Below are 26,059 nucleotides of genomic sequence, written 5' to 3'. Positions count from 1 at the left end.
CAATGTTTGCCACAGAGCTGCATTTTGTCAATGCGTCCATCCACACTGCAGAAATAATCCGCTTTGAAACCGCTTTAACTACCCTGCCTCAATGTTGGGGAACCCTGGGAAGTGTAGTTTTTGTGAGGCACTGAGGCTTCTCTGTCAGTGACCCAACAAAACTACAGTTCCTAGGATCCCCTAACACTGAAGCAGGGCAGTTAAAGCGGTTTCAAACTGGATTATTTCTACAGTGTGCTTTTTGACACTTAAATTGATATTCAAAATGGCCGCTGAGACTGAGTGAAGCTGCCACGCCCCCTAGATCACATGACTCCCAGTTGAGTTGGGCGGGGTCGTATGCGGAAGCGAGGCTGCCATTGGCTGAGGCGGGAAAAGCTGCCACGCCCACCGCTCTATCCACTTTCAGTGTTGGGCGGGGTCGCATCCGGAAGTAGGACAGCCATTGGCTGTGTTTGCGTCCAATGAGCGCGACGGGAAAAGCTGCCATGCCCCACTGCTCTGCTGACTTTGTGTTGGGCGGGGTCGCATGCGGAAGCGGGGCTGCTATTGGTTGAGCAAGTGCCCAATGAGCGCGGTGGGAAACGTTGCCACGCCCACTGCTTTACAGACTTCAATGGAGTTGGGCGGGGCCTCATGCGGAAGCGGGGCTGCCATTGGCTAAGCAAGCGCCCAATGGGAGAAGTCCCTCACTGAGCAGAGACAAAATGGCGGCGGTGGTGTTTTTGTCGGCGGGGCTCCTGTGTTGGGCCTCATCCTCGGCCTCCGCTGAGCGCTACTCCCCGGACTGGGCCAGCCTCGACTCGCGGCCTTTGCCCGGCTGGTTCGACGAGGCCAAAGTGGGCGTCTTCCTGCACTGGGGGGTCTTCTCGGTCCCGGCCTTTGGCTCGGAGTGGTTCTGGTGGCACTGGAAGGGCGAGCGGAGGCCCGAGTACGAGCGCTTCGTCCAGAGCCACTTCCCGCCGGGAGCCACCTACGCAGACTTCGCCGCGCGCTTCTCCGCCGTGGACTTCCAGCCCGACGACTGGGCCCAGCTCTTCCAGGAAGCTGGAGCCAGGTCAGGGGAGAGGAAGCCCTGCTCCGCACTCGGGAGACAGAAGGCCTGGGATTCGTAGTCTTACGAGGGCCCCGGCATTCTCTCACAAAGAGGGCTGGTGCTGCCTCTGCAAACTACAAATCCCAGGGTTCCGTAGGATGGAACCCATGGCCTTTAAAGTGGTGCCAAAGTGCATTATTTCTACAGTGTAGAAACACTCTAAGACCTTCTCCCCAAAACTACAAATCCCATGATTCCTTAGGATGGAGCCCTTGGCAGCTAAAGTGGTGCCAAAGTGAAGGTGCACCCTAAGATCTTGTCCCCACAAACTACAAATCTGTAAGGTGGAGCCCATGGCGGTTAAAGGGATGGCAAACTACATTATTTCTATACTCTAGATGCATCCTAAGGCCTCCCCTTCATACTACAAATCCCATGATTCCTTAGGATGGAACCCATGGCAGTTAAAGTGGTGCTAAAGTGCGTTATTTCTACAGTGCATATTCCCTCTTAAGACCTCTTTCAAACTACAAATCCCAGGGTTCCATAGGATGGAGCCATGAGAAGTAAAGTGGTATCAAAGTGCATTATTTGCCTTAGACCCAAACCACAAATCACAGTAATCTGTAAAGTGGAGCCTATGGCGGCTAAAGCGATGCCAAAGCACATTATTTCTACAATGTTGATGGATCCTAAGACCTTATTCCCCCAAACTACAAATCCCATGATCCTGTAGGATAGAGCCGTGGCAGTTAAAATGATGTCAAACTGCACTGTTTCTACAGTATAGAGGCACCCTCAGAGAGAAGAGTGTCAAGAGATCTGTTGTGCATCTACACTGCGGAGGTAATACACTTTGATACTGCTTTAAGCGCTGTAGCACAAGCCTAAGGAATCCTGGGATTTGTTGTTTTGCGAGGCCTTTGGCCTTCTCTGCCAAGGAGTTCTGGTGCCTCATGAAGTTACAAATCCCAGGATTCCCTAGGATGGAGCTACGGCTCTTACAAGCGGTGTTAAATTGCAGTATTTCTTCAGTGTAGATGCACCCGATTTGCAGTTTGCAACCACACATCTCTCTTCATTTGTTGATTTTAGGTTAGAGGAGAGGTAACTAACTATTAAGGAGTTAAGAAAGTGAGTTAGTGCCACTTCTGGTTTACTAATACAGAATAAAGGAGTCGTCTTGGAAATATTAGCCATGCTTTTCTCTCCAGATTTTAATGTTTTAAAAAAGCAGGGGAACCTTTGGCCTGTCTTTTCCATTCGTTTCCCCTGCTATTTCCTGAATTGGGAGGTTATTTACAATGAATTCTCTTCCCTCCTGTGTCTGTCTTTGCCTACAGATACGTGGTGCTTACCTCAAAGCATCACGAAGGCTTCACCAACTGGGGGTCCCCCGTGTCCTGGAACTGGAATTCGGTAGACACCGGACCCCATAGAGACTTGGTGGGTGAACTGGGAGACGCCCTCAGAAAAAGGTATCGATGTGGGTTAAAAGCGTGTGGGGGAGAGTATTGTGATTGCACCAAGGCTGGACTTAACTGCTCTCTCGTCGCTCATGGATTTGTCTCTCCCCATTGTTCTGATCTTTAGGAACATACACTATGGGCTCTACCACTCCCTCTTTGAATGGTTTAACCCGCTCTACCAGTTGGACCGAAATAATAGCTTCAAGAGTCAGTTTTTTGTCTACGAGAAGACTATGCCAGAGCTTTTTGAACTTGTTTTAAGGTAAGAACGAAACACTCTCAGAAGAAATTAAATCAACCTACCCTATCTAGATGCGATCCCCTCTAAGTGTGTTGGACTATAATTCCCAGACACCCTTCTACAGAACCCTGGCATTTGTAGTTTGATGAAACCCTACAGCTCTCTAGCTGAGAACTGTAAAGACCTGGAGTCATGGCAGTTAAAGTGAAGTCGAGTGCTTCAATTGCGTAGTGTGATAGAGACCCTAGACCTGTTTAGTCAGAAGTAAATCCTGTTGTGTTCAACAGGTAAGTATGCCTAGAATGTAGGAGGCCAGGGATAATCCTGTGCTTCTGTCTACAGCTTCATACTGCAGGAATCTAGAATGAGGCACTAGGCTTTGTTCTGACTCTGGGTCCGAAAAGACAGACCAGAATAAGGCTGCTTCAGGTCACTTTGGAAGTATGCTGTTTAAATAACACACACATCTTAAGAGGCCAGAAGCTGCGCCAAAACTGCGCTCCAGTCCTCTTAGGACGCATGCCTCATCTAAACAGCATACCTCCAAAGTGACCCGAAGCAGCTTTATTTGGCCTGTCTGTTCGGGCCCATTGTCTTATATATGCTGAGCACCTCAGCTGCCAAAATAGGCTGATCCAACCTTTCCCTCCTTAGAAGACTTGTAACAAAAGTGGCCAAGATGCAGGCTGCGTGTGGTTCTGGCTGTATTTGGTGGTATAGCAGTGATGGCAAATATTTTATTTGCGCTCTAAAACCAAGCACATGAGAAGTATGTGCCTGGTTTTAAAGGAGAATCATACACTCCAAAGCACAATTTTATTTTAAGCAGACTCTCAACATACTTTGTTTTAAAGGGGAAGATTTGTTTTCTTAAACCTTCCAGTGACAGATTTAGCTAGCAAGGTGTGCTCAGTCCTTGGAAGGTGAAATTGCCAACCCCCATCATACTGAAATTGCCCACTTTTCTAATTGCAGCAATATAAGCTTGGAGCAGATCAGTCACTTAATAGCTCGCCTCAACAGAAAGATCAAGAACTAGGACGCAATTGCATTGGTAAATTTTCTCATTTTGTTAATCTGCATCTAAGGTACAAGCCGGATATCATCTGGTCTGATGGAGACTGGGAAGCTCCAGACACATACTGGAACTCAACTACTTTCCTTGCCTGGCTTTACAATGATAGTCCAGTCAAGGTATCTGAATTTTCTTCGAACTGGGCAGTTAATGAGTGTTAAAAACTGAGCAAGTTTCTCCTGCATTTGAAATTAAGCCTTTAGAGTGGCTTTCTATATTTTGGGCTGTAAAATTCTTTATGGTTCTTTCGAATGTCTAATGCTCCCCTCTTTCTCTCCCCTCTGCAGTGAAACCAGTGGCCTGTTACAGCCTGCCCAAATAAAGCTGCTTCGGGTCTCTTTGGAGGTATGCTGTTTAAATGATGCATGGGTCCTAAGAATCCAGACGCTGCACCAAAGCTGCACTCCAGTGCTTAGGAATGGAGTGTGGCTTTGGCACGACCTCCGGACTCTTAGGACCCATGCGTGTTTTAAATAGCATACCTCCAAAGAGACCCAAAGCAGCTTTATTTGGGCCGTCTGTAACAGGCCTATAAGTTTTTCTTGGTATAGGCTAGGCTAATGCACCTGACAGTGACAGAAATACAAAAACTCAACTTTAAGTATGTCAAGAAAGTATATGTCATTTGTAATAGCTATCCCCAGACTTGGGAACGTGGGAACTGCAAGAGTAAATAACTCATAATTCCACATTTTTCTAAGCTTTGGAGCAGGGGTGGGAATTGTATGTCCAGATGGTGAATGCTACTCACAGCAGTTCTCTCCACATTGAATGTGTCGTATAGGGCTGCTGGTATTTGCAGTTCAGCCATACCTTGGGGGTAAACATGGAAGCCATTTTGGGAACACAGCCTTCAACTCATGCACATATTGTTATGCATCCCTCATTCTCCCAACAGTGAGACATTTTGGGGTAGTGCTGAAGGGCTTGGATTTCTTTCAAAAGACATTGAGCTTGAAGTAGGGTTGAGTGATTAAAAAAAAAGAACTGGGAGCTTACAATATTCGGTAGGGCTTTGTGTTGCTGCCCCTCGTCTTTACTGACAAAGGAAAGTTAAGAGAAAATACATAAGAATAAGTAGTATTTATACAGAGGCAGTAAGCTCTGCTTTGTTTTGAGCACCCATGAGGGCAGCCCCAATGTCTTTTCATCCTTAGATCCGTAATCATAGCCACATGTTTCACTCCAACTCTTCTCATGGATCTCTCTTGCTAGGACACTGTGGTGGTGAACGATCGATGGGGTACCAATTGTTCCTGCCATCATGGAGGCTTCTATAACTGTCAAGATAAATACAAACCTGGCACTTTGCCTGACCACAAGTGGGAGATGTGCAGCTCCGTTGACAGGAGATCTTGGGGGTATCGAAGCAACATGCAGATCTATGAACTCATGGATGAGCCTAGCATCATTAAGGTGAGTAGCATGAGGGCATCAAGTTAGCATTTCAGAGGCATTTTACAAAAGCTTGGAAAGAGTTGCTAGGGAGGTTCAGCAATGCGAGCGGAAGGTTTGAATTGGGCCTTAGATCTAACAAGAGCTAGTTAACTCAAAACACACAGCCTCTTCCAGTTTTATGATTCTGTTTCAGAACTAGTCTTTCTGTTCCTGAGTTGGGGCGCTCTCATGTTTTGTTTTATGCCTTCATACAGGAACTTGTGCAAACTGTGAGTTATGGGGGCAACTACCTTCTCAACGTGGGGCCCACGAAAGAAGGGCTGATTGCTCCAATCTTTCAGGAGAGGCTTCTGGCACTTGGAAAGTGGCTGAGCATTAATGGAGAGGCCATTTACGAATCAAAGCCGTGGAGGGTCCAAAAGGAAAATGCCAGCGACAGCACTTGGTATGGTAAAACTAATCCAAATGAATTCTCCTTCTGAGCTTTGAACATATAATCTCTCTAATGGTTCTGTCAAGTGCAGATGTGGCTTTGTATAGCAACAAGAGGAGGTACCACCTTGGATGTGCCTCCAAAAAAATGATTTTCATTCTGAGACAACATATTAAGCTCCAAAGTGCTATCCTGTTTTCCTTTAATTCAGCCATCACTGCTCCTGAAATCCTGGTGCATTAGACTACAATTCCCATGCTTACGCGGGGATTATGAACATTGTAATTCAATATATTTAGAGCATATCAGGCTGAGGGATGCTACTTCATTTTTAAAAAAATTAAGCTTTAAACCTTTCTTTGAATATTTGAACTGAAGACTTTTATATTTTTATTGAATTTATTTAAGCATATATATGTCTTGGTGACATTGAGAGGATTTAAAAGAGAAATCCCCTGCAAGGAAGATAATGGAAAGTTTTTCTTAGCCCTCTGCCAGACCCAACCACTATGGGGTTGACGTCAGCAGTTGCAGGGAAAGAGGACAAATTGTAGTGCAATGTTTGCTTTTTCAGGGTGTATGCAAGGGCGAACATTGAGCCTTTCAACAGCCTTCCTAGCTAGGCAGACCCAGCATGAGAGAAAACTTCAGAGCATTGTTAAGCTGGCCTTCAACTTTAGCCAAACCTGGCAAGGCTCATGGTTGAACAAGCCAATGCTATACTCCATCGAAAGATTAACCCTTTGCCTCTGCTTTGGTATCTTCACACTGCTCCTCATATTTTACTACTTTGTCTTGTATTCTCCCAGGTACACTTCAAAGGAAGCAATGGTATATGCTGTCTTCTTGACCTGGCCAGAAGGCAGCTTGTTGAAGCTTTCATCTCCTGTCCCATCTGCCAGCACTCAAGTAAGTGGTAAAATAGGCAAGAGTTTTGGAAATAGCCTGGCTTAAGATCTAGTGACACTGGGTTATTTTTTGCACAAAGAAATTCAAAGCAGCCTGCAGCCATCAAGTAGCTGCAGTCATGCTTGAAGTAGACCCAACTACATAATAAACCACATTTAGCAGAAACAGAAGCTCATAAAGCCCACAAAACTGACACTGAAGACACACAAGGAAGATAAGTTTGAGCAGACATACAAAGTGCTAAAGTTTTAGAACATGGTGAATCTCCCTTGAGAGGTCCTTCCACAGGTTATGGTGGTAACGGTGACCATACTAAAAAGGGCCTGCTCCTTATTGCTACCTGCCTGAGCCTCAAATGGCTGAGGAATACAGACCACAGTCTTAGCTGCTGAGCAGAACATATGGAAAGGAACATACAGGAAAAAGCAGTTTCCTATCAACCTTGGTGCAAGTTGCTGTTAGATTGGTGCCCATCATACTTCTTAAGGAGGGATTTGTTATCTATGAGGCCCAGATTTTCCCCCCAGAGCATCTGGAGACTGCTGTTTCCATGTTTTTCCCCCCTGAAAGATCTATAAAGCAGAGGGTATTTTTGAAATCATTCTGAGCATTTCTTTTGCCCTAACCCTCCGTGATTTGCAAACAGTGAATCATTTGATACAATTGCCTGAATAAGCTTGCCTAGTTCATTCACATCTTTTGTATAAAACAATAGATCAGTAGATCTTGTTTCCCTTTCCTTTGCAGGTGACTATGTTGGGGGTCTCCGTTCCATTGAAATGGCAGGCATTACCAGACAAAGGACTTCAAGTCGCTCTGCCCTTCACAACCCCTTCACTTCTCCCTCTGCAGTACGGCTGGACTCTCAAGCTAGTTGGTGTAGTGTGATGGCAAAGCTGGAGGAGAATCAAGATACTCATGTTTTCTGTCTCTCGGAGATGAAATGTTGATGCTTCTGTGATTAGGAGCACGAACAGGGTAGGAATAAGGTGGGCTTAAACAATCATGGTTGAATGAAGCAAAACTTTGGCATGTTAAAGGTCTTCAGATGCTACATTTTAATCAGGACAGATGGAAGATTTTTTCAGCAGAATTTAACTCGCTTCCAACACACATCCAAAACTCTGCTGTAATACAGTATGTTAAATATCATGGAATGAGAACCGTCTCCAGAGACTTCAGGAGAATTATCCTGAACTGATGTGAATTTATCACATGAGACAGAATAGCAGCTGCTAAAGGGGTGCAGGTCATCCCAGGGTTGTTACTGTCTTTTCCACTCAGGATGCCAGTCTGCTTTGGTGTGAAGCACCAGAATAAATTCCACCAAACAGAAAATGAGTTAAAATACAACAAAGTAAAGCTTGATAAAGCTAGGTGATATAAAAAAACCCTAGCAAATTAGGCACTTAAAACCCCCAGATAAAACCTCATTCCCTATTGTGCTGTTGCCATGTTGCAGGATTATTGCTGTTGTGTTTTTTAAAATCAACTCAGGATGCCCATCTGTTTTGGTGAAAGGTCTTAATCTGGTGGAAATAACATCTAGGACTAGGATTATGTCCAGGGAAAGCAAGATAACTTTAAAATTACCTGTACAGTGACCAGCTAAGTAGTTTACAGAGCAGGCCATCTCTTGGCTTTCTTATGCATCCACACAGTCCAATGAGGAATGCTGCCTTGAAGGGTCCAGTCATTTGGTTGGAAATGATACCGTTTTCTTAAGCCACCCTTCTGCAAGGCTTCAGAGACACAACTGTTATCAAACAGTTTTCCTATGAGTAGCTCCTCTTGAAGATGAGTTTCTAAACAGCTGAGACGTCTGAAATAATCCTGCAAAGTCCTCCAATGCATATTCTTTAAGTACGAATGACTAGTCAGATGGACCAGCCAAAGAGGCCTCTTTGTCTAATTTCTTGACCTCCATTTTGCTACAGCATCATGGTCCTGGGTTAGAATGCAGGGGATTTGGCCTTAAATTTTTGACTCAGGAAGAAGAGTATATACTAGTTGGTTCCTTTGCTATTATGTGAAATGCAGACTGGTAGCCACTGGACAAGGGAAAAGGAGCACTGATCAGTGGGTTCAGTGCTTAATAATTTTTCTGTTCCTATTAAATGTCCCATTGTACTAGTGCAGCACCAAGGAAGGCATGGAATGAGAAATGAGAAGAAGCGGTCGTGGCCAGATTTCAGGACTCAAAATGCCATACAGTGCTTTACGTATGAATGTAAATTTGCTGGTACTCTTTTAAAATACCTTGGTTGAACCAAATTGTGGATGGTCCTTCTGATATGTGATGTTACGTGATACCAATCATGGTGCCTTTTTTTTGTTCACTTTAATGCCTGATTTTCAAATGTCACTTGTTGGGTGTTTTTTTTATTTTTAAAAAATAAACATTGAAATCCAAGTAAGAGTACGGCATTGATTTATATACAAGGCACAGCAACAGTGAGACCTGGAAACAAAAAGGTTAAGATTTGAGCACGTCTGAAAGGCATGTACATATGTCACACACATATGTAGCCACTTGTATAGCAAGGAAGGTCTTTTAAGACAGTTGTCATGTGCCTTCAAGTCCCTTTTGACGTATGGCGAGCCTAAAGCAAACCTATCAAGGGGTTTTCTTGGCAAGGTTTGTTCAGAGTAGGTTGGCCATTGCCTTCCTCTGAAGCTGAGAGTTGGACCTTGCCCAAGGCTACCCAGTATATTTTCATGTCAAGTGGGGATTTGAATCCTGATCTCCAGAGTTACAGTCCGACAACCAAAGTACTACACTCTGCTGGCTCCCGTAAAGCAAGTATAGCAACCTAGATGCCAAGAAGGCACTACATCCTATATGATCTTGGAAGCTAAGCAAAGGTCAGGCCTGTTTAGTACTTGGAAGGGAGTTGGGAAGGGAATTCCGAGCACTAGGCTATATTCTCAGGAAGGTAACAACAAACCATGTCTTGTGGACTCCTTGCCTTAAAACATTAAATTCATGGGGTTGCCATAAGTTGACAGGTGACCTGAAGGCATATACGTTTTATTAAGTATAGTTATTTCCATAGCATAGGTAGGGTGTGTTAAAAGAAGGAACGAATGAGGAGGATACTTCGCAAAGTCAAAGGAGATAACTAGGAGGAGGGGTGGCTAGTCTTGCATGCCCTTGTAATGGTTGAAATACCTGTTTCCTTAGAGCCAAAGATGAGTCAAAACGCATACATATGTGAGTACATCACAGCTGCATCTGCAACAAAGATCCAGACAAGACAAAAGATGGTTCTAGTCAGTTGAAAGGCAGATAGGGGAATAGGGGTTCAGCCTGTGCTCCCCCTGTTCTTTAAAATAGTCTTTATACTGCTTTTAATTTTATTGTAAAGTTTGATTAGATTTTAACTTCTGTACAGTGTAAATTTTAGCTGTACTGTATTGGTTTTAACTTTTGTATGCGACTTCGGATCCTAGATAGGGCAAAAGGCATGATATATTATTAACAATCAACAGATCAGACATACCGAGAAACATCAGACATACAGAGAAACCAAATGAAATAAAATTAACATCAGACTATAAAAGTGGATAATGTTAATTGGGAATCCAAGTACAACATTTGCTTTTCAAACATTGAAAATTAAAAATTGAATATTGATGGTTATAAAAATTTTAAATGCCATCTTACACCAACAGGTCATTGCTGCTGCACCAAAGCTACCCATTGTATCATAAGGCATGATATAAATATCACAATCATTGTCGTCACATGTCGGAGAACCTCGGCTGTCTGATTTGGGATTATCAGTAAAAGCTGTCAAATGGTCCCTTATTTAGATTTAATGTATTTTAACTAATGTGTGTGTGGCGATTTTCGGGTACAGATACCTTCTCTGCCTTCCATTCTAGTTTTTGAAATGGTCTCCCATTGCTGGTGTGCCATGTTCAGAGATAAGTCTCTTTTTTAGTGAGCCAAAATAATCCTCCCTCTCACTCCTTTCATTACTTTGGATCAGTTCTAGCCCAATTTCTTAACACGTTCAAGGAGAAGCATGTTGCTCAGTACAAAGAAGGACGGCGGCCAACGAACGTCACGGCTCAATCATTAATGGTAATGCAATAATGGTTGGCAAGATGGATAGGACCAGAGTCGGACGGAAATTCCTGCCAGTGAGATAACGAAAAAACAAAGTTGGTGTCATCAGTCCTTTGGCTTAAGGGCTCATACTGAGCCTTCGATCAGGCATCCTTTACCATTGGCAAATAGCTTTTGGCATGAATCCCTTTCTTACATCATGTTGGAAGAACAGCCATGAGGCTGCAACACTTTGTGCAGATGATACCGTGGTGCTACTGTGGATCTTGGCAGGGACAAATAGCACACCTCTTTGCTTCGTGCCATAGACATGGACCTTTCGAAGCGGAGTGAACATCTCATGCCAAAACAAACACCTTCATTTCAGAGCCCCTTCTGTTGGTTTAGGGGCTGGTATAAAACACGCGCGGCATGATGCTCCTAGTCAACACTTCAAGCTGAGCCACTCCATAAACTCTGTCCGACAAAATACACCAAGGTGCAAAATGGGGCCTTTGCGAAGAGGAAGCCTGATCGGGCAGGTATGTCTTTTCCAAAATGGGTCTAGGATTTTTTAGGAGTCGCTTCAGGTCTAAGGTGAATCAAGTCAGAGTTTTCTGGTGCCTTGTATGAAACAGTGCCAATCTTATGCACATTTGTCTGTGGAAATAAACTCCGGTGGGACCTTGAGGTTTGGTTCCAGGATCCTCCCATGCATGCTCAAGTCCCATTTTATTCAATGGGGTAGTAAAATGGTGTCCCTTGTATAAAATGGCAAAATAGTTCTCTGTGGGCTTTTAGGGCTATGTGGCTGCGTTCTCTGGAAGAATTTATTCCTGACGTTTTGTCTGTATCTGTGGCTGGAATCTTCAGAGGTTGGTGGCATGGAAGTGAGTAGTTCCTTCTTGGTTGGGAGGATGTGGTTTGCATGTTTGCACGCCAACATTAACATAAAATTAACATTTAATGTTAATGTTGGCGTGCAAACATGCAAACCACATCCTCCCAACCAAGGGTCCCACAGGTGTATCTATGCCCCACTCACATCCATGCCACCAACCTCTGAAGATGCCATAGCCTTGGAAAGCAGTGTCCAGCTGCATGGCTTCCAGATGCCCCTTCATTGTGAATGCAAAGCCTGGCAGAGGAGGCTGAAGGACCTTTGCAAAACTGCAAATCCCAAGATCCCCATTAAGAGGGGGAGCCATAGCCCTGGAAAGCAATGTCCAGCTGCATGGCTTCCAGATGCCCCTTCACTGTGAATGCAAAACCTGGCAGAGGAGGCTGAAGGACCTTTGCAAAACTACAAACCCCAGGATCCTCATTAAGGGGGGGGGGAGCCATAGCACTGGAAAGCAATGTCCAGCAGCATTGCTTCCAGGTGTCTTTTGCAAAACTATAGATCCAAAGCAGTGTCCAGCTGCATTGCTTCCAGGTGCCCCTTTACAGTGAATGCAAGGTGAGGCTGCTGAAGGACCTTTGCAAAACTACAAACCCCAGGATCCCTATAGTAGGGAAAGGCATTGCAATTGAGCTCCGCCCACCCAGTTCTGCAAGGTCAGGGAAGCCCCGCCCATCCTGTGTCTACGTCACAAAGGATCCCCCCTCTGGGCCACGTGACTTTCTGCTGGGCAGCTGGTGGCTTTGCAGGACTTTGCAGAGGAGCCCTAAGGAAGGATCTAGGATGGGGCTGGCCAGCCAGAGGGTCCTCCTCCCAAGGCTGGTGGCCTCCCTGCGGCCGGTGAGGGGGGTCCTTGGGGTTTTTTGGGGGGGTCTAGCCCCTTTGGGAAGCCCTGGCAACCAAGATCAGGCAGTGGGTGGGTGGATGATGGGGGTTGCAGTGGGTGGGTGGATGATGGGAGTTGTCATCTGGCCCCTCTTGGGGGGCTTCCCCTGCTCTGTCTCTCTTTCCTCTGTAGCAGCTCAAGCAGGCAAAAAATTGTGTGTGTGTGTGTGTGTGTGTGTGTGTGTGTGTGTATATATATATTTCCAAGGCTTGCTTTCTGGAATTTATATATACAGTATATGCAATGCCATCATAAAATGGTGGCCCCTTATACAGTATACCATATGGCAAAATCAAGGCTTGCTTAATGGCAAATTCAAGGCTTATTTTTTGGAATTGTGTGTGTGTGTGTGTGTATAAAATGCCAAAATGGAGTGTGCAAGATAGCATTTATTCTCTTACCTGGTTGCAATTATTTCCCCCAAAACCATCCCTTTTTCCGCAGCTCAGCACAGCGGCAGCTACTGCTTTCCCCAAACATGTGAAAATCGTTGAGGTCGGCCCAAGAGACGGATTGCAGAACGAAAAGGTAAGCCGAACTTCCATTGCGCCTGAAACCTGCCATAAGTTATTTTGGTATTTTAATATACCTGTATATATATTTTTGGGTCTCGATCTCAAAAGAGAGCCAGCATGGTTTGGGCATTGGACTAGGACTCTGGAGGCCAGGGTTTGAATCCATGCTCATCCTTGGAAACGCACTGGGTGACTTTGGCCAAGTCACACTCTCTCAGCCTCAGAGGCAGGCAAAGGCAAAGCTCCTCTGAACCAATCTTGTCAAGAAAACCCCACTGTGTTACCAGACCTTGCCAATTCTTATTCTGGTGTTTTGTCACTGGTAGCCATCCTTTTTCTACTCCTTTTAATGCACTGTTGCTCAAACGACAGGTAAGTTTGTCCAGTTCAATCATATCCCTCAATTTAATGAGCCGGTCTTCAATAGAAAGCAATAGCAAACTCCTGTTGTAGTTTTTTGGTAGGTACCAAGTTCAGTGTATCTAGGTACCAAGTCCGATTCTAGTCCCTGAGCGCCAGTAAACATTGTTTAACCTTTCCCTTCCATTTCTTTGGCTCATCCCCTGGAGTTGTCCGTTCAGGTAAAGCAGTGCAAGTTCTGCGATCTTTGCAGCCTTTGCCCTGTGGTAACCTGGGAAGTTGCTTAAGACGGACTTGAATGTTTACTCATTGCAATGTTTGTGCATTAGCAGGTTGCAAAAGAGGCCATCTTTACCCGTGGCTGGATTGCAAAACGCACACTGGCACATGGTCACCCGGCATCTTACACATGAAATCCCTTTGTTTCATATGCACCTCATACACATAACCTAGTTCCCAAGCACAGCTATTGCCCTTATACTCTCCCATGGTAGTCGTACCTCTGAGAAGAATTAAATTGGAAATCTAGAGTTGAAAAGCTGTTTTATCATTCCTTTATTTCCTTATGACGTTGTTTTCTCTCCCTCTCTTTTTGTAGAACGTCGTCCCCACGCAAGTGAAGATCGACTTCATAAACATGTTGTCGGAAACAGGTCTTTCGGTCATAGAAGCGACCAGTTTTGTGTCTCCCAAATGGGTCCCACAGGTCAGTACAGATGTCCCTCCTTGACTAGAATAAGACGGTTGAAGGTATGGCCTCAGAGTTGCATGGGGCCTTAGGTTGTTTTTGTGGGTACATCTGCACTGTAAAAATAATGCAGTATGACACCACTTGAATTGTCGTGGCTCAGTGCTAAAAATCCTGGGATTTGCACCATCAGCGAAGACTAAAGACTTTGTAAAACTAAAAATAAAAAATCCCAGGATTCCTTAGTACTGAGCCATGGCAGTTAAAGTGGTGTCAGACTGGATTATTTCTGCAGTGCAGATGCAGCCCTGGCGATCTCTTCCCATCACCCTCTTAAAAGACTCAGAAGCCAGACTTTCAATCTTTGCAGGTTTTAAATCTTACCTTTTGTGTTTATTTGTTTTGCTAGATGGCGGACCACAGTGAAGTCATGCAAGGCATCCAGAAGGTCCCTGGGATCAGCTATCCTGTCCTGACCCCCAACCTCAAGGGCTTTGAAGCAGCGGTAAGGGACGATTCAATGCAGAAGCTCTGAGGAGGTCGCCTCTAAGACTTAGAAGTAGGAAACACATACGCCATGGTTGTGGTTGCATATTGTGTTCCTTTGCATTGCAGCTTTTATATATCTGGAGTTCTCCCTTCCATAAGTACTTGGATGGGAGACCAGCAATGAATTCCAGGCACCATAGGTTCCTTCAAAGGAAGGAACTGGCAAACCCACTTCTGAGGATTTCTTGCCTAAGAAAACCCTATGAAATTCATGGGGTCACCATATATATATATATATATATATATATATATATATATATATATATTATACACACCATAAACCCGCGTATGTATGTTTACAGTGGTTAAATGCCTGTACTGCAGCCATACACTCAAAACCACAAGGTTGCGAGTTCAAGACCAGCAATAGGGCCCAAGCTCGACTCAGGCTTGCATCCTTCCGAGGTTACTAAAATGAGTACCCAGACTGTTGGGGGCAAATTAGCTTACTTGCTAATTGGCTTACTTGCTGTTCACCGCTATGATCTTTGGAATAGCGGTATATAAATAAAACAAATTATTATTATTATTATTATTATTATTATTATTACATATGCGTAGAGCTTTGCCCAGGTATTATCTGCTTATTTGCCTGCTTATTTTTTTACCTCATTCTATTTTGTATTATTATCTATAGTTTTATATGTATTTTGTAAAATGTACGCCATTGTCAGGTCCCATTTTTATTGGTTTTATTGTTTGTATGTACAGCGCTGTGTAAATTGACAGCGCTATTTAAATAAAGTATAAAAATAATAATATAATCTGACCACTCTTGCACTGCTGAGCAAATCCTTTGTGCAAGAAGGTATACAACATTGGCGGGGGAGACTAGAAAAGAAGAAGATAGAATGACAAGTGTTTTGTCATTAGGGCCATGTGATATATATATATATATGTTCCATTTATTGGCAGGTGGCAGCAGGAGCCAAGGAAGTGTCCATCTTTGGAGCAGCCTCCGAACTTTTCACAAAGAAGAACATCAATTGCTCCATCGATGAAAGCTTGGAGAGGTTTAGTGATGTCCTGCGTGCGGCAAAGGAAGCCAGCATCCCCGTCCGAGGGTAAGCTTTGGAAAGGTGTGCCAATTTTGGTGGCAGATAGGCAGATTAACACTGAATTAACATGAAGCTAGAAAGGAGAAACCGGTATGTTTTGGAGGAAAATAACATTTCTGCTTTTGGATATAATAAAACCTGTTCTCTTCCCTTACTCACAGGTACGTCTCCTGTGTCCTTGGCTGCCCTTATGAAGGGAAGATTGCTCCTGCGAAGGTGGCTGAGGTGCGTCCCAGTCGTCGTTGTTTGTGGTGGTAGTGTTGTTGTGAGCCTTCAAGTTGTTTCTGACTTACGGCGACCCTAAAGTGAATTTATTATGGGGTTTCTTGGCAAGATTCATTCAGAGAGGGTTTGTCTGCCTCAGTTTCCCAGTTGTAATGTTTAGTCCATCAACAGAGAGAAAGACAAACAAAAGGGATCCCCATTGTCTTTCAAGAGAAGAAGATCCTGAATGTGAATGTTGTTGTTTTTTCTATAGCAGTGACAAGAAATCTGCCAAAAAACCCTATGAGCCTTAGGGTCACCATAAGTCAAAAATGACTTGTAGGCACACCATGATAAATTCTATTCTCTATTACAGGTAGCAAAGAAAATGTACGCAATGGGGTGCTATGAGATTTCTCTTGGCGATACCATTGGCGTCGGGACTCCTGGCAGCATGAAGGAAATGCTTTCTGCGGTCGTGAAAGAGGTGCCCGTCGGGGCTCTTGCTGTTCATTGCCACGATACCTATGGCCAGGCTCTTGCCAACACGCTGGTCGCACTTCAGGTACGTTACCCACCAATCCATTTATTTCTTGGACTTCAGAATTTAACGTCTTTTCTGTGTACTTGCGCGGCTTTAAAACAGTTTACATTTTATTGTACATACGCCACTTTAAAATTTTTGGATACGAGTTGCATATAAAGATTTGGAAATACAGGTTGTGTCTCCTTTATCTGGAATTCTGAAATCCAAAATTGTTCATATGGGTGGCGGAGATAGTGACATCGTTGCTTTCTGATGTTTCAGGGTACACAAACTTAGCTTCATGAACAAAATTATACTGTAGATATATTAATTTTGATACAGGGGTTCCCCAAACCTGAAAATTATTTCAAGGGTTCCTGTAGGGTAAAACAGTTGAGAAAGGTTGGAGTAGTTTTTAACCAGGCTTGCTTATGTTTCCAGATGGGTGTCAGTGTGGTTGATTCTTCGGTTGCTGGCCTTGGAGGCTGCCCTTATGCGCAAGGAGCATCTGGGAATGTTGCGACTGAAGACATGGTCTACATGCTTCATGGTCTTGGCATCCACACAGTAAGTCCGCCAAATAGATGAGCTAAATAAATCTGTGATCTGACGTTGTACAAAATGACTTTATATTTATAAAATAAGCAGCAATCTCTCCAAACCCTCTCCCTTTCCCACTTTCTTTCCTGCAAAGGGTGTGGACCTCTCCAAGCTTCTCGATGCTGGCACCTTTATCTGCAAAGCGCTGAACCGGAGGACAAATTCCAAAGTAGCACAAGCCTCTTGCAAACTCTGACTTGGCCCAGTGCCTTTGTGGGACTTCTTGGAAGCAGAACCGCAGTCTGGAACCTGTCCTACGTGTCCTCGGTCACCTAACTTTACTTGAAGCACTCTCCAGAGGATGGCCAGTGAGGTGAAAGGAAGACGGGAACCAGATTTTACTGCGGAAAGAGAAGCACTACTGACATGTAGCACTATAGATCTGTCACCTGTGGGATACCTTGGGCATCTTTGAAAAGGATTCTTTCTGGTGTTGCAGAACACATTAGTTTACTATGAGGCATACTGGATTCTGCAGTTATGGAAGGGGTGGAAAGCAATACTAGACTCCCTCCCTGCCAATCCCAATTGCAAGGCATACCTTACTCACCCTCCACTTTGCCTCTTTTTGGGGAGCTAATCTAATCTGTGGTCTAATCCAAGTTGTCTGTCCAAGATAACTCTCTCCTAGACCAGCCTTCCATCATCTCTAGCACCTGTATCTCAACCAGGTCCCCAACCCAGACGTTCATCCTTAGTAAGGCCTGTAGAGACTACCCATCGTCCCCTGCTCCTCCGGTCAAGTCTTGGTGAAAGGTGTGCCATTTCCATCTTGAGCCATCCTCAGATCATGGATAAAAAGTATAAGCTGAGATGCCTCCTTTTGGCAAGTGTGAAGGCAGTGGTCCACCTGAACCTAGTTTTGGGCTGCAAATCACCCCAGTTGATTTATCCTTGCTTTGTTAGACCCAGTGACTTGGCCATATTTTCCCGAAACCAAAAGGATTATTCTCTTTTCACAATGGTTCCTCTAGTCCATCTGCAGCCCCATTTCCAAGGGCTGATGGCCTTTCATTGACCATCTTCTGGGCTCTGAACATGAGACCATATTGAAGAAACAGCCCTTGAGTTATCAGATGTCTGTTAAGTGCCTTCGTCTCATTTTGGGAATAGGTCCCACGGCTATTAATCTGTTTTAGCCAAAAGCAGGAATAGTGTAAATAGTGTATGCAGACATACATTGACTTTAACATTTAGTTGTGACTGTATCCCACCCTGGGATTGTTCCTTCGTCAGTGAAGTATTTTGTTATGTGTATGACTTGGGTTTGTATGAACCCTGCCTCGAAAGAGAAGGGCAAAACAATGTCCCGCGTAGATGGGCATTAAGCATACATAATAGGCTATATTTCAAAGGAAGGAATTGGCAAAACAATCTCTGAGTATTCTTTCCCTAAAAAAAAATCCTAGCAAATTTATGGTATCGCCATAAATCAATAGACGACTTGAAGGCACTGATGCACACAAAGTCTAGATGCTTTCTTTTACCAAACAGAAATGAAAGCTGATGGTTGACCCAAGGGCCATGTGCACCATCTTGCCTTCTTTGGGAGACTGGCGTAATATAATTTTGCATGCAATGTCATGTGCATGTTCAAAATGTTGTTTAGTTGTATGAGAATAGGCTAAGGAGTGCTGGATAGGAAGCCTAAGACTCATGAAGTCACCAAATATAGTGGGAAAATTGGGGAATTGAAAACAGGGCTCTGTTCTCTGCCCTCTAAAATACTACATGTCTCTACGCATAGATCCATCCAACGCATATAATATTAACAAATGCTTCCAGCCATTCCTTTCTGCTGGGATCTACATTTTGGGAGTACTTTATTAACTTATGGAAGAATGTTATCGAAGGCAGGGGGATGTATGTTGTTCCTTCTCAACCTAAGTCGGCTCTCTAAGAGGAAAATAAACCTAATTTAAATTCCTTTTACTGTTCCACCTTTTATTCGCTGTCCGCTGTTCCCTTATGTCCAAGCGTTGTCCCCTTTGTTGCTTTGACAAAAGCCTTGAAAGGCAATCCAAATGGGAAGATGTGCCTGAACAAATGTATTTTATTTTTTAAAATATTTAAAATAAAGTTGATTTAAAATGCATTCATATAAGTGTGTGGTTACCATTTTTATGTCTTGAGATCATCTCAGATATCCTCCTATTCCACATCTTTACTCCTTCCATAGCCATCTCTCACCTTCACATCCTTACCTTTACTCCACAACCTAATTATATTACCTATTATAGTGCCAAATTATTAATATTTAATCTATTATAGTACCAAATTATTATTTGACCTACGGTAAAATTTGTTGTCGCATGCTTTCAACTTGATTTACGTTGACTCTCTCGGGGTTTTCTTTGTTCAGAGGGAGTTTGCCATTGCATTCCTCTGAAGCTGAGAGAGTGTGTCTTGCCCAGGATCACGCAATCATTTTCTGAGCCTGAGTCTGGATTCGAACCCTGGTCTTTCAGACACCCAATCCGACACTTAAACCATCGCGCCAGCTCTCATAATCTAAAATATAATTTATAATATAAACCATAAGCATTATAATGTCTATTAATTAAGAGGACTCCATACCAATACAGTACTATATATCCCTCTTTAGCAACTATGGCAACATCGTATGAAATCTTGGGGCTTGTAGTTTACTAAGGCACCAAAGAAGGGGAAGAGGGTATCATTGCCTTTCCAAAACCACGGTTCGAATCCCGGTTTAGCCATGGAAACCCAATTGGGTGACCTTGGGCGAGTCACACTCTCTAAGCCTCAAACGATGGCAAAGGCAAACACCTTCTGAAGAAACGTGCCAAGAAAACCCCATTATAGTTTTACTTTAGGGTCAGGGATACCTTTATTGGATCTACCGAAATGCACAAAATACATGTTGCAAGTTTTCAAAGCTCCGCAGGCTTCTTCATCAGGCAAAGATGTTAAAAGCAATACCAAAGGAAAAAGTTACTATGCTAATATGCTATTATGATGCTGCTGCCTTTGGATATTTTTAATACAATTTTCACAATGCTGTTCAGCATTGCATCTACTTATTGGGGTTTATCACATGATGGGAGGCATCCCATGCAGAAACGGGGTTTAAAATGGGATTTAAAACCTGGGGGGGAAACTACAAAGACACCCAAAAGTGCAATTGATTTTCAGACACATCAGGGTTAATGCAACATTAAACATTAAACTGGATAGAAAGTCGACAAAACACAGTTCTTTCCACTTTGGGGATTTTCTGGAAGTAAAAAGCAGCACATTTTGTCGACTTTCTAAGCCGGGTTAATGTCGCGTCAGTGAACCTTGACAGCGCCGTCGTCTGAAAAACAATTGCGCTTTTGCGCACCTTTTCTACTTTTTGTCTGGGTTAATGTTGGGTTAAACTGGACGCCGACTGATAATAAATCCACTTTTGCGGTTTATTTTTTCACTTTAAATCCCATTTTTGCACAGTGTGAGAAACTCCATTGCTTGCGTCTTTCCTTTACTAGTTTCTCATTGGTGCTAGCTTGCTTTGAGCCCTTCCTGCGTCCTTGGTTTTGAACACAATGCCAGGCAAGGTATTTAGAAAATGTCAGTAAAAAAGCACACGGCGGTCCAGTCGCTGCATCCAAATCTCCCATTGAAACGCCTTCAGTTTCCATGCTTCCCGGAAAAGGAGGAAGAGTGCGCTTCTCCCACATCTCTTGCTCACTGGCTCTGAAAGTGTGCCAGAGTCTATGGGAGGAGCAGTTGTTGCGATCCATCTCCCTCTTTTCTTAAAGGGAACAGTCTGCAAAATTGTATCTTGCAGTTGGGAAAAACAGCAAGCCGTCTAGCCGCACATATGGCTGAATCCTCAGGACCGCAGAGGCCAAATCCAGCCAAAAAGGAGCCTTCGAAGGGTAGGACGCCCAAGTTATTTGCGTCTGTGGTTTCCTTTTTTAAAACAAGCTTTATTAAAGGTTTTCAAACAACACGAAACAATCAGTTGAACAAAAGGGGAAAAAACAAGAGAGCAGAACATGGATGTGATTTTTGCTATCAAAACGGACATGTATTGATGGACAAGCAATAAAGCGTCTCAAGCGACTGTCCAAATGATATCCAAAATGCACCAAACAGTGATGCCTTGATGGGGCCAATTGATAAAGGTTTCCCTGATTTTCTGGATTTTGCAATATATGGCCAACACCGCTATTATCCCTGGAAACTGGGATAAAAAGGGGAGGAACATTTTTTATTCCCATTATATTTATTTCACGTTGCTTTGGCTTGGTTATATCATAGGCTGAGCCTCCTTTACCCACAGCGTTTGGGACCAGAAGCGTTTGGGATTCGGAATATTGTTTTGGATAGATATCTTAAGGATGTGGCCAAAATCTAAACACAGACTTCATTTGTGGTTCCCTTCACACCTTATACACATAGCCTGGAGGTACTTTTAGGCAACATGTTTTAATAATGGTGTGCATGAAACAAAGTTTGTATACATGGAAACCTCATAAAGCAAAGGCGTTACTGTCTCAACCGCTCATGGGGACAGTTTTGGATTTGGGAGTGCAGTCGGCCCTTTGTATCCACGGATTTTGTTTTATCCATGGATTCAATCGCCCACGGATTTAAAATATTCCAAAGATATATAAATTCCGAAAAGCAAAGCTTGATTTTGCCCTTTTATACAAGGGGCACCATTGTAGTGTGCCATTTAATGGGACATGAAGATCCACAGATTGTGGCATCCATGGAGGGGTCCTGGAACGAAACCCCAGCAGATGCCAAGCGCCATTATATTTTGGATTTTGGAGACTCAGCCTGTAATATATACAGCAGTACTTCTTTCCCTGTAAACTCTTGCTCTGTGTTACGTCTCCTTGAATGCATTTTGTACGAAGGTGTAATGCTTACAAACAGACATCTTTCTCCTTGCAGAGAGTCTTGGAAAACTGGGTCGTATGGGAAAAGGCACTATGATCGGAGCAGGCCTAGGACTTGGTAAGCAGTTGTCTCCAATGGTCCCTGTTTGGCAGAGACAGTCCCTGTTTATCCCCTGTTCATCCCACTTTTCCAGCTGTTTTTAAGTGTCCCAGGGCCCATACAGACAGGTCAAAATAAAGCTGCTTCGAGTCACTTTGGAGTCACGCTGTTTAAATGATGCACGTGTCCTAAGAGTCCGGAAGCCGTGCCAAAGCCACGCTCCCTTCCTTAGGATCTGGAGCGTGGCTTTGGTGTGGATTCTGGATTCTTAGGATGTATGCATAATTTAAACAGCATGCCTCCAAAGTGACCCGAAGCAGCTTTATTTTGGCAGTCTGTATGGGGCCCCAGTTTCTCACTCCTCCTCCACTTCCCAACATGATCCTCAGCTTCCTTCAGTTGCTGCAAACTGAGTTCAAAACGCCAAAGTCGATTGCACTCAAGGAACTCAGTGAGGGAATCCTGAGTTTCCCTTGTATTGGTCTATGGGGTTTATCACACAAAAGGAGATTGGGAGCTTATCCCAGAAAGATCCTAGAAAGATCACGTAACGATTTTGCACAATGTTGCATAAAACCTGCCATTAAAGTGGTCACAGGGAAGCATCTTTTTACTTTCGGGATTTCAGCGACAATGCATTTCCGACATCGCTTTATTTGTGCAATTGCTTGTGATAATCATTCGCACAATTACTGGCCATTTCTACTTCATTTGCGGGATGCTTTCACTGCGCTTTAATCTCTCTCTAACGTCAAAATCGACCCCAGTATGATAAACTCCTATGACTGTGATAAAGGTGAACGGACTTTTCCAGGAGGCTCAGGCAAAGGCAGACTGTGCAGCCACTAATAGCTTAACAGTTCTTCCCAAACTTTGGTCCTCTGAGTGTTTTGGACTTTAGCTTCCAGAAGCCTCAGCCGTCTTGGCCAGTGGTCTGGGGTTCTGGGAGCTGTAACCCCAAAAGAGCTGGAGGGCCAGAGTTTGGGAATCATTGCCGTAGAGGCACATGGTGCCATGCCATAAAGTTGTGCCGCACCATCGATGCATGGCACATGTCTGTCAAAAAAACAGAAGAAGCACAGCATTAGCCCCCGCCGCTGACCCAACTTTCTGCTGCCCTTTAATACTTCATACATGTTTGATTCTTGCATTCCAGGCATCACTGTCGTTGGGCTTCCATTGGTGCTTGGAGCACTAGGTTTCACCAGCGCAGGAATAGCCGCAGGGTCTGTCGCCGCCAAGATGATGTCGGCCTCAGCCATTGCCAGCGGCGGTGGCATTGCGGCGGGCGGCCCAGTGGCGATGCTTCAGTCAGTTGGTAAGAATTTGGGGCGAGGAAGGGTTTTATTTTATTTATTTATTGCAAACATTTACAGTGGGTCCTCGGCATGCGCCGGGATTTGGTTCCAGTGGATAACAAAATCCGTGGGTGCTCAAGTCTCGTCATACACAATGGCACAGTTTCCCATATATAAAATGGCAGAGTCAGGGTTTGCTTTTGGGAACGTATATAGGGCTGACTGTATAAACGGCCTTTTCTCCCGCAATGGGATTGAGCTCTTTCCGTTTCAAAGTTGTCTTAACGCTAGGCTGACACACTGCAGAAATAATCCACTTTGACACCGCTTTTAAGTGCCCTGGCTCAATGCTTGGGAAGGAAAGGGAGTTGTACTTTTGTGAGACATTTAGCCTTCTCTGTCTACAAACAACAATTCTAGCACTGAGTCAGGGCAGTTAAAACGGTCTCAAACTGGGTTATTTCCGCAGTGTGTTTCGGACGCACATTTCCTTGGGACAAAAAAGAGACCTTGGAATGGCGAAAACAGGACAGGGTTATATAACATTGTGCATTATTGGAAAAGAAAGACAATAATAAGACACACTCTCTCAGCCTCAGAATAAGGCCATAGCAATTTTAATATAATTTATCGTTATAGATTGCCCTTCGTTTGGCCAAATGTCTCTCCTCAATCTTGCTTATTTTAAATTGATTTTTAATTTGTGTTTATAATGTTGGCATTTTAGTTTTAAACTAACGAATAAGTGGATATGTAATCTTAGTTACGTATGTGTTATGTATTTATTTATGTAGCCTATTGTGACCTGCCTTGATCCTTCTGGAAAGGTGGGATATATTATTATTATTATTATTATTATTATTATTATTATTATTATTTTGGGTGTTTATATACCACCAATTTCCCCCAAATGGGCAAATCCCCCTCTGAAGAAACCTACCAAAAAAACCTTATGATAGGTTTGCTTTAGGTTCGCCATAAGTCGAAAACGATTTTGAAGGCGCACGACAACAAAACAACAACCTTTTCAATCCTATCTTTGTCACAGGCGTACATGTTGTAGCACTTTCCCTACAAATCTTTCCAAACCCACATCTTCCAATGTGTGTGTTGTGTCTTTGTGTGTCCCCTATGAAGTAGGAAAATAAAAATGGGAAGACAACAAAAGGAACAATATTGTGGCATATGTTTGCATCAGGGAGTAACAGAAGAATGGCTGTTGTGTATCCTTACGGATTTGCAATAAGTAGTAAAACAGTGATGGTTCTATGGTTCTATGGTTCAATGGCTGCCTCTATATATGTTTATTTGCAGGCGCAACAGGACTCGCACTGAGTACCAAACTTGGAGTGACCGCCGCAACGTCCAGCGCAGGGGCAGCCATCGCTGCTGCAAAACAACCCCAAAAACCTGGACAGTAGGACCTAATAGTAGGGATTTTACATTCTGGAAAGCCACACCGTATTGATGATACCTTAAATTTTGGAACGATCAATAGGATATAGACAGAATTATCAGAAATGTATTGGTAGGAAGAAAGGCCAAAGGAGAATGTGCCGCCTTTCGTATCTCTTTCTGTCGAGGGAGTTGCAAAGCTGGAAATCGTGTGGGCAAGTTTTGATGTAGGTTTAAGAATTGTTTAATAACAGAAATAGTAATATATATATGTATATGTATGTATTGATGAAGCTATCGAGATGCTATATTTGCAGGGCCTTTTCCAATACGGAGAGAAGGTTGAATGAACAGCCTCCTCCTGCAAGCTTTTTGCAGCTAAGCGCAAGCTTTTTGATGGTAAGTCAATGGAAGCACATTAATAAATAAAGCATACTGTACTAATAAATAAGGCAACGCGTTCCTTGTCCTTTTCTTTGGAAGACGTCATTCAGAGCAAGCAAGGCTCCTCTCCGCAATTAGATTTGTGTGCTTTGCTTGGCATTTCGGAAGATTATTGGTCACCAAACCCAAAAAGTGAAAAGCACATCTTGTTTTCTGGGGTGAGGTAGTTGTGTGTGTGTGTATATATATATATGTGTGTGTGTGTGTATTATATATCTATAAGTGTGTGTATGTTTGTATAAGTGTGTGTATAATATATATATATATATTCAATGTATATAGATGTGTGTGATTATTATTATTATTATTATTATTGCTTTATTTATATAGTAGATTTACACAGCACTGTACATACAGTGGCGTACATTCTGCAAAATGTAATTTTATGGGTGACTTGAATGTCAGTGTTAGGGGTCTTGGAGGACAGTTCCCATCATCCTCATAAGGCACAGCATGTCGGGGGGGTTCCTAGCCCTTTAAGAGTAAGGATGGAGCACACTTCCCATCATCCCCAGCCAATGCAGAGGTTGGGGAGTTCTCCCTCCGATTCCCATCATCCTCATCAGGCACAGCAAGCCGTTCAAGACTAAGGTTGGAGGACACTTCCCATCATCCCCAGCCAATGCAGAGGTTGGGTTAGGGTCATTTGGGACGCTCAAAGCTCCCTAGGCTGCAGTGTGCTATTGGAGCCACAGGAGGGCGCGCGAGAGCACGATAGGAAGGAACTCCCCTTTCGGCCACCAGAGGGCGCTCCGTAGGGACGCTAATAGAAGGACTGTGTTGGAAAGGGAAGTGTGCCGTAATTCTGCCACAAGAGGGCGCCCCACAGCAAGGAATGGAGGACTTTGGAGGCTGCTCGAGACACACGTTCCAGAGCGCCCCAATCCGCCACCAGAGGGCGCTCCTTGGGGAGACTTTAATTTGTCTCAAGGATTTCTATAAGGCACTAAAATAAGGAATTTTATCATTTAAATTTAAATATAATTTAAATATAAATTAATAGTAATAAAATTAAAATAAAATAAATACATAAAATTAAAATAAATACAATAAATAAAGCAAGT

At 43.7% G+C, this 26,059-nt stretch overlaps 3 protein-coding genes across 6 annotated transcripts; all 3 read left to right on the top strand.

Moving 5' to 3' along the window:
* Window positions 1-682: 682 nt before the first annotated feature.
* Window positions 683-8,974, top strand: FUCA1 (alpha-L-fucosidase 1). The gene is made up of 8 exons (XM_042439127.1): window positions 683-1,057; window positions 2,380-2,514; window positions 2,630-2,767; window positions 3,835-3,940; window positions 5,037-5,237; window positions 5,474-5,664; window positions 6,462-6,561; window positions 7,309-8,974. The coding sequence occupies exons 1-8, from the start codon at window positions 708-710 to the stop codon at window positions 7,447-7,449; spliced, it is 1,362 nt and encodes a 453-aa protein (XP_042295061.1). The 5' UTR covers window positions 683-707; the 3' UTR covers window positions 7,450-8,974.
* Window positions 8,975-10,999: 2,025 nt separating this feature from the next.
* Window positions 11,000-18,997, top strand: HMGCL (3-hydroxy-3-methylglutaryl-CoA lyase). Of its 3 annotated transcripts, none has more exons than XM_042439130.1 (9): window positions 11,000-11,157; window positions 12,847-12,930; window positions 13,876-13,983; window positions 14,375-14,470; window positions 15,430-15,578; window positions 15,734-15,797; window positions 16,153-16,341; window positions 16,744-16,869; window positions 16,997-18,997. In XM_042439130.1, exons 1-9 carry the CDS (start codon window positions 11,122-11,124, stop codon window positions 17,096-17,098), a joined length of 954 nt encoding a protein of 317 aa, XP_042295064.1. In that variant the 5' UTR covers window positions 11,000-11,121; the 3' UTR covers window positions 17,099-18,997. The 3 variants fall into 3 exon arrangements, with proteins under 3 accessions (XP_042295064.1, XP_042295065.1, XP_042295063.1); XM_042439129.1 differs by lacking the exon at window positions 11,000-11,157 and adding an exon at window positions 11,686-12,356; XM_042439131.1 differs by lacking the exons at window positions 11,000-11,157; window positions 12,847-12,930; window positions 13,876-13,983 and adding an exon at window positions 11,635-11,639.
* A 1,638-nt stretch (window positions 18,998-20,635) lies between these two features.
* Window positions 20,636-25,002, top strand: LOC121915178 (interferon alpha-inducible protein 27-like protein 2A). Of its 2 annotated transcripts, XR_006100660.1 has the most exons (5): window positions 20,636-20,786; window positions 21,814-21,876; window positions 23,015-23,176; window positions 24,471-24,684; window positions 24,783-25,002. XR_006100660.1 is itself a non-coding variant. In XM_042439132.1 (4 exons), the coding sequence occupies exons 1-4, from the start codon at window positions 20,729-20,731 to the stop codon at window positions 24,575-24,577; spliced, it is 390 nt and encodes a 129-aa protein (XP_042295066.1). In that variant the 5' UTR covers window positions 20,636-20,728; the 3' UTR covers window positions 24,578-25,002. The 2 variants fall into 2 exon arrangements, 1 of the variants encoding a protein (XP_042295066.1); XM_042439132.1 differs by having other exon boundaries at window positions 24,471-25,002.
* Window positions 25,003-26,059: the final 1,057 nt, after the last annotated feature.

Source organism: Sceloporus undulatus, chromosome 9 (genome assembly GCF_019175285.1).
Source record: "Sceloporus undulatus isolate JIND9_A2432 ecotype Alabama chromosome 9, SceUnd_v1.1, whole genome shotgun sequence".
Taxonomy (NCBI): Eukaryota; Metazoa; Chordata; class Lepidosauria; order Squamata; family Phrynosomatidae; genus Sceloporus; species Sceloporus undulatus.
Note: the sequence above shows the minus strand (reverse complement) of the source record. Positions and strands in the feature narration are given on the sequence as shown.

Bases quoted from the DNA above. Each gene is read 5' to 3' on its own strand.
- FUCA1 (XM_042439127.1), top strand. From the start codon at position 708: ATGGCGGCGGTGGTGTTTTTGTCGGCGGGGCTCCTGTGTTGGGCCTCA. The intron at 2,515-2,629 runs GTATCGATGTGG...TCTGATCTTTAG, and splicing joins GGAGACGCCCTCAGAAAAAG to GAACATACACTATGGGCTCT. The intron at 5,238-5,473 runs GTGAGTAGCATG...GCCTTCATACAG, and splicing joins ATGAGCCTAGCATCATTAAG to GAACTTGTGCAAACTGTGAG.
- LOC121915178 (XM_042439132.1), top strand. From the start codon at position 20,729: ATGGCTGAATCCTCAGGACCGCAGAGGCCAAATCCAGCCAAAAAGGAG. The intron at 20,787-21,813 runs GTAGGACGCCCA...TTCTCCTTGCAG, and splicing joins CAAAAAGGAGCCTTCGAAGG to AGAGTCTTGGAAAACTGGGT. The intron at 21,877-23,014 runs GTAAGCAGTTGT...CTTGCATTCCAG, and splicing joins CGGAGCAGGCCTAGGACTTG to GCATCACTGTCGTTGGGCTT.
- HMGCL (XM_042439129.1), top strand. From the start codon at position 12,300: ATGGGGCTGGCCAGCCAGAGGGTCCTCCTCCCAAGGCTGGTGGCCTCC. The intron at 14,471-15,429 runs GTAAGGGACGAT...ATTTATTGGCAG, and splicing joins TCAAGGGCTTTGAAGCAGCG to GTGGCAGCAGGAGCCAAGGA. The intron at 15,798-16,152 runs GTGCGTCCCAGT...TCTCTATTACAG, and splicing joins CTCCTGCGAAGGTGGCTGAG to GTAGCAAAGAAAATGTACGC.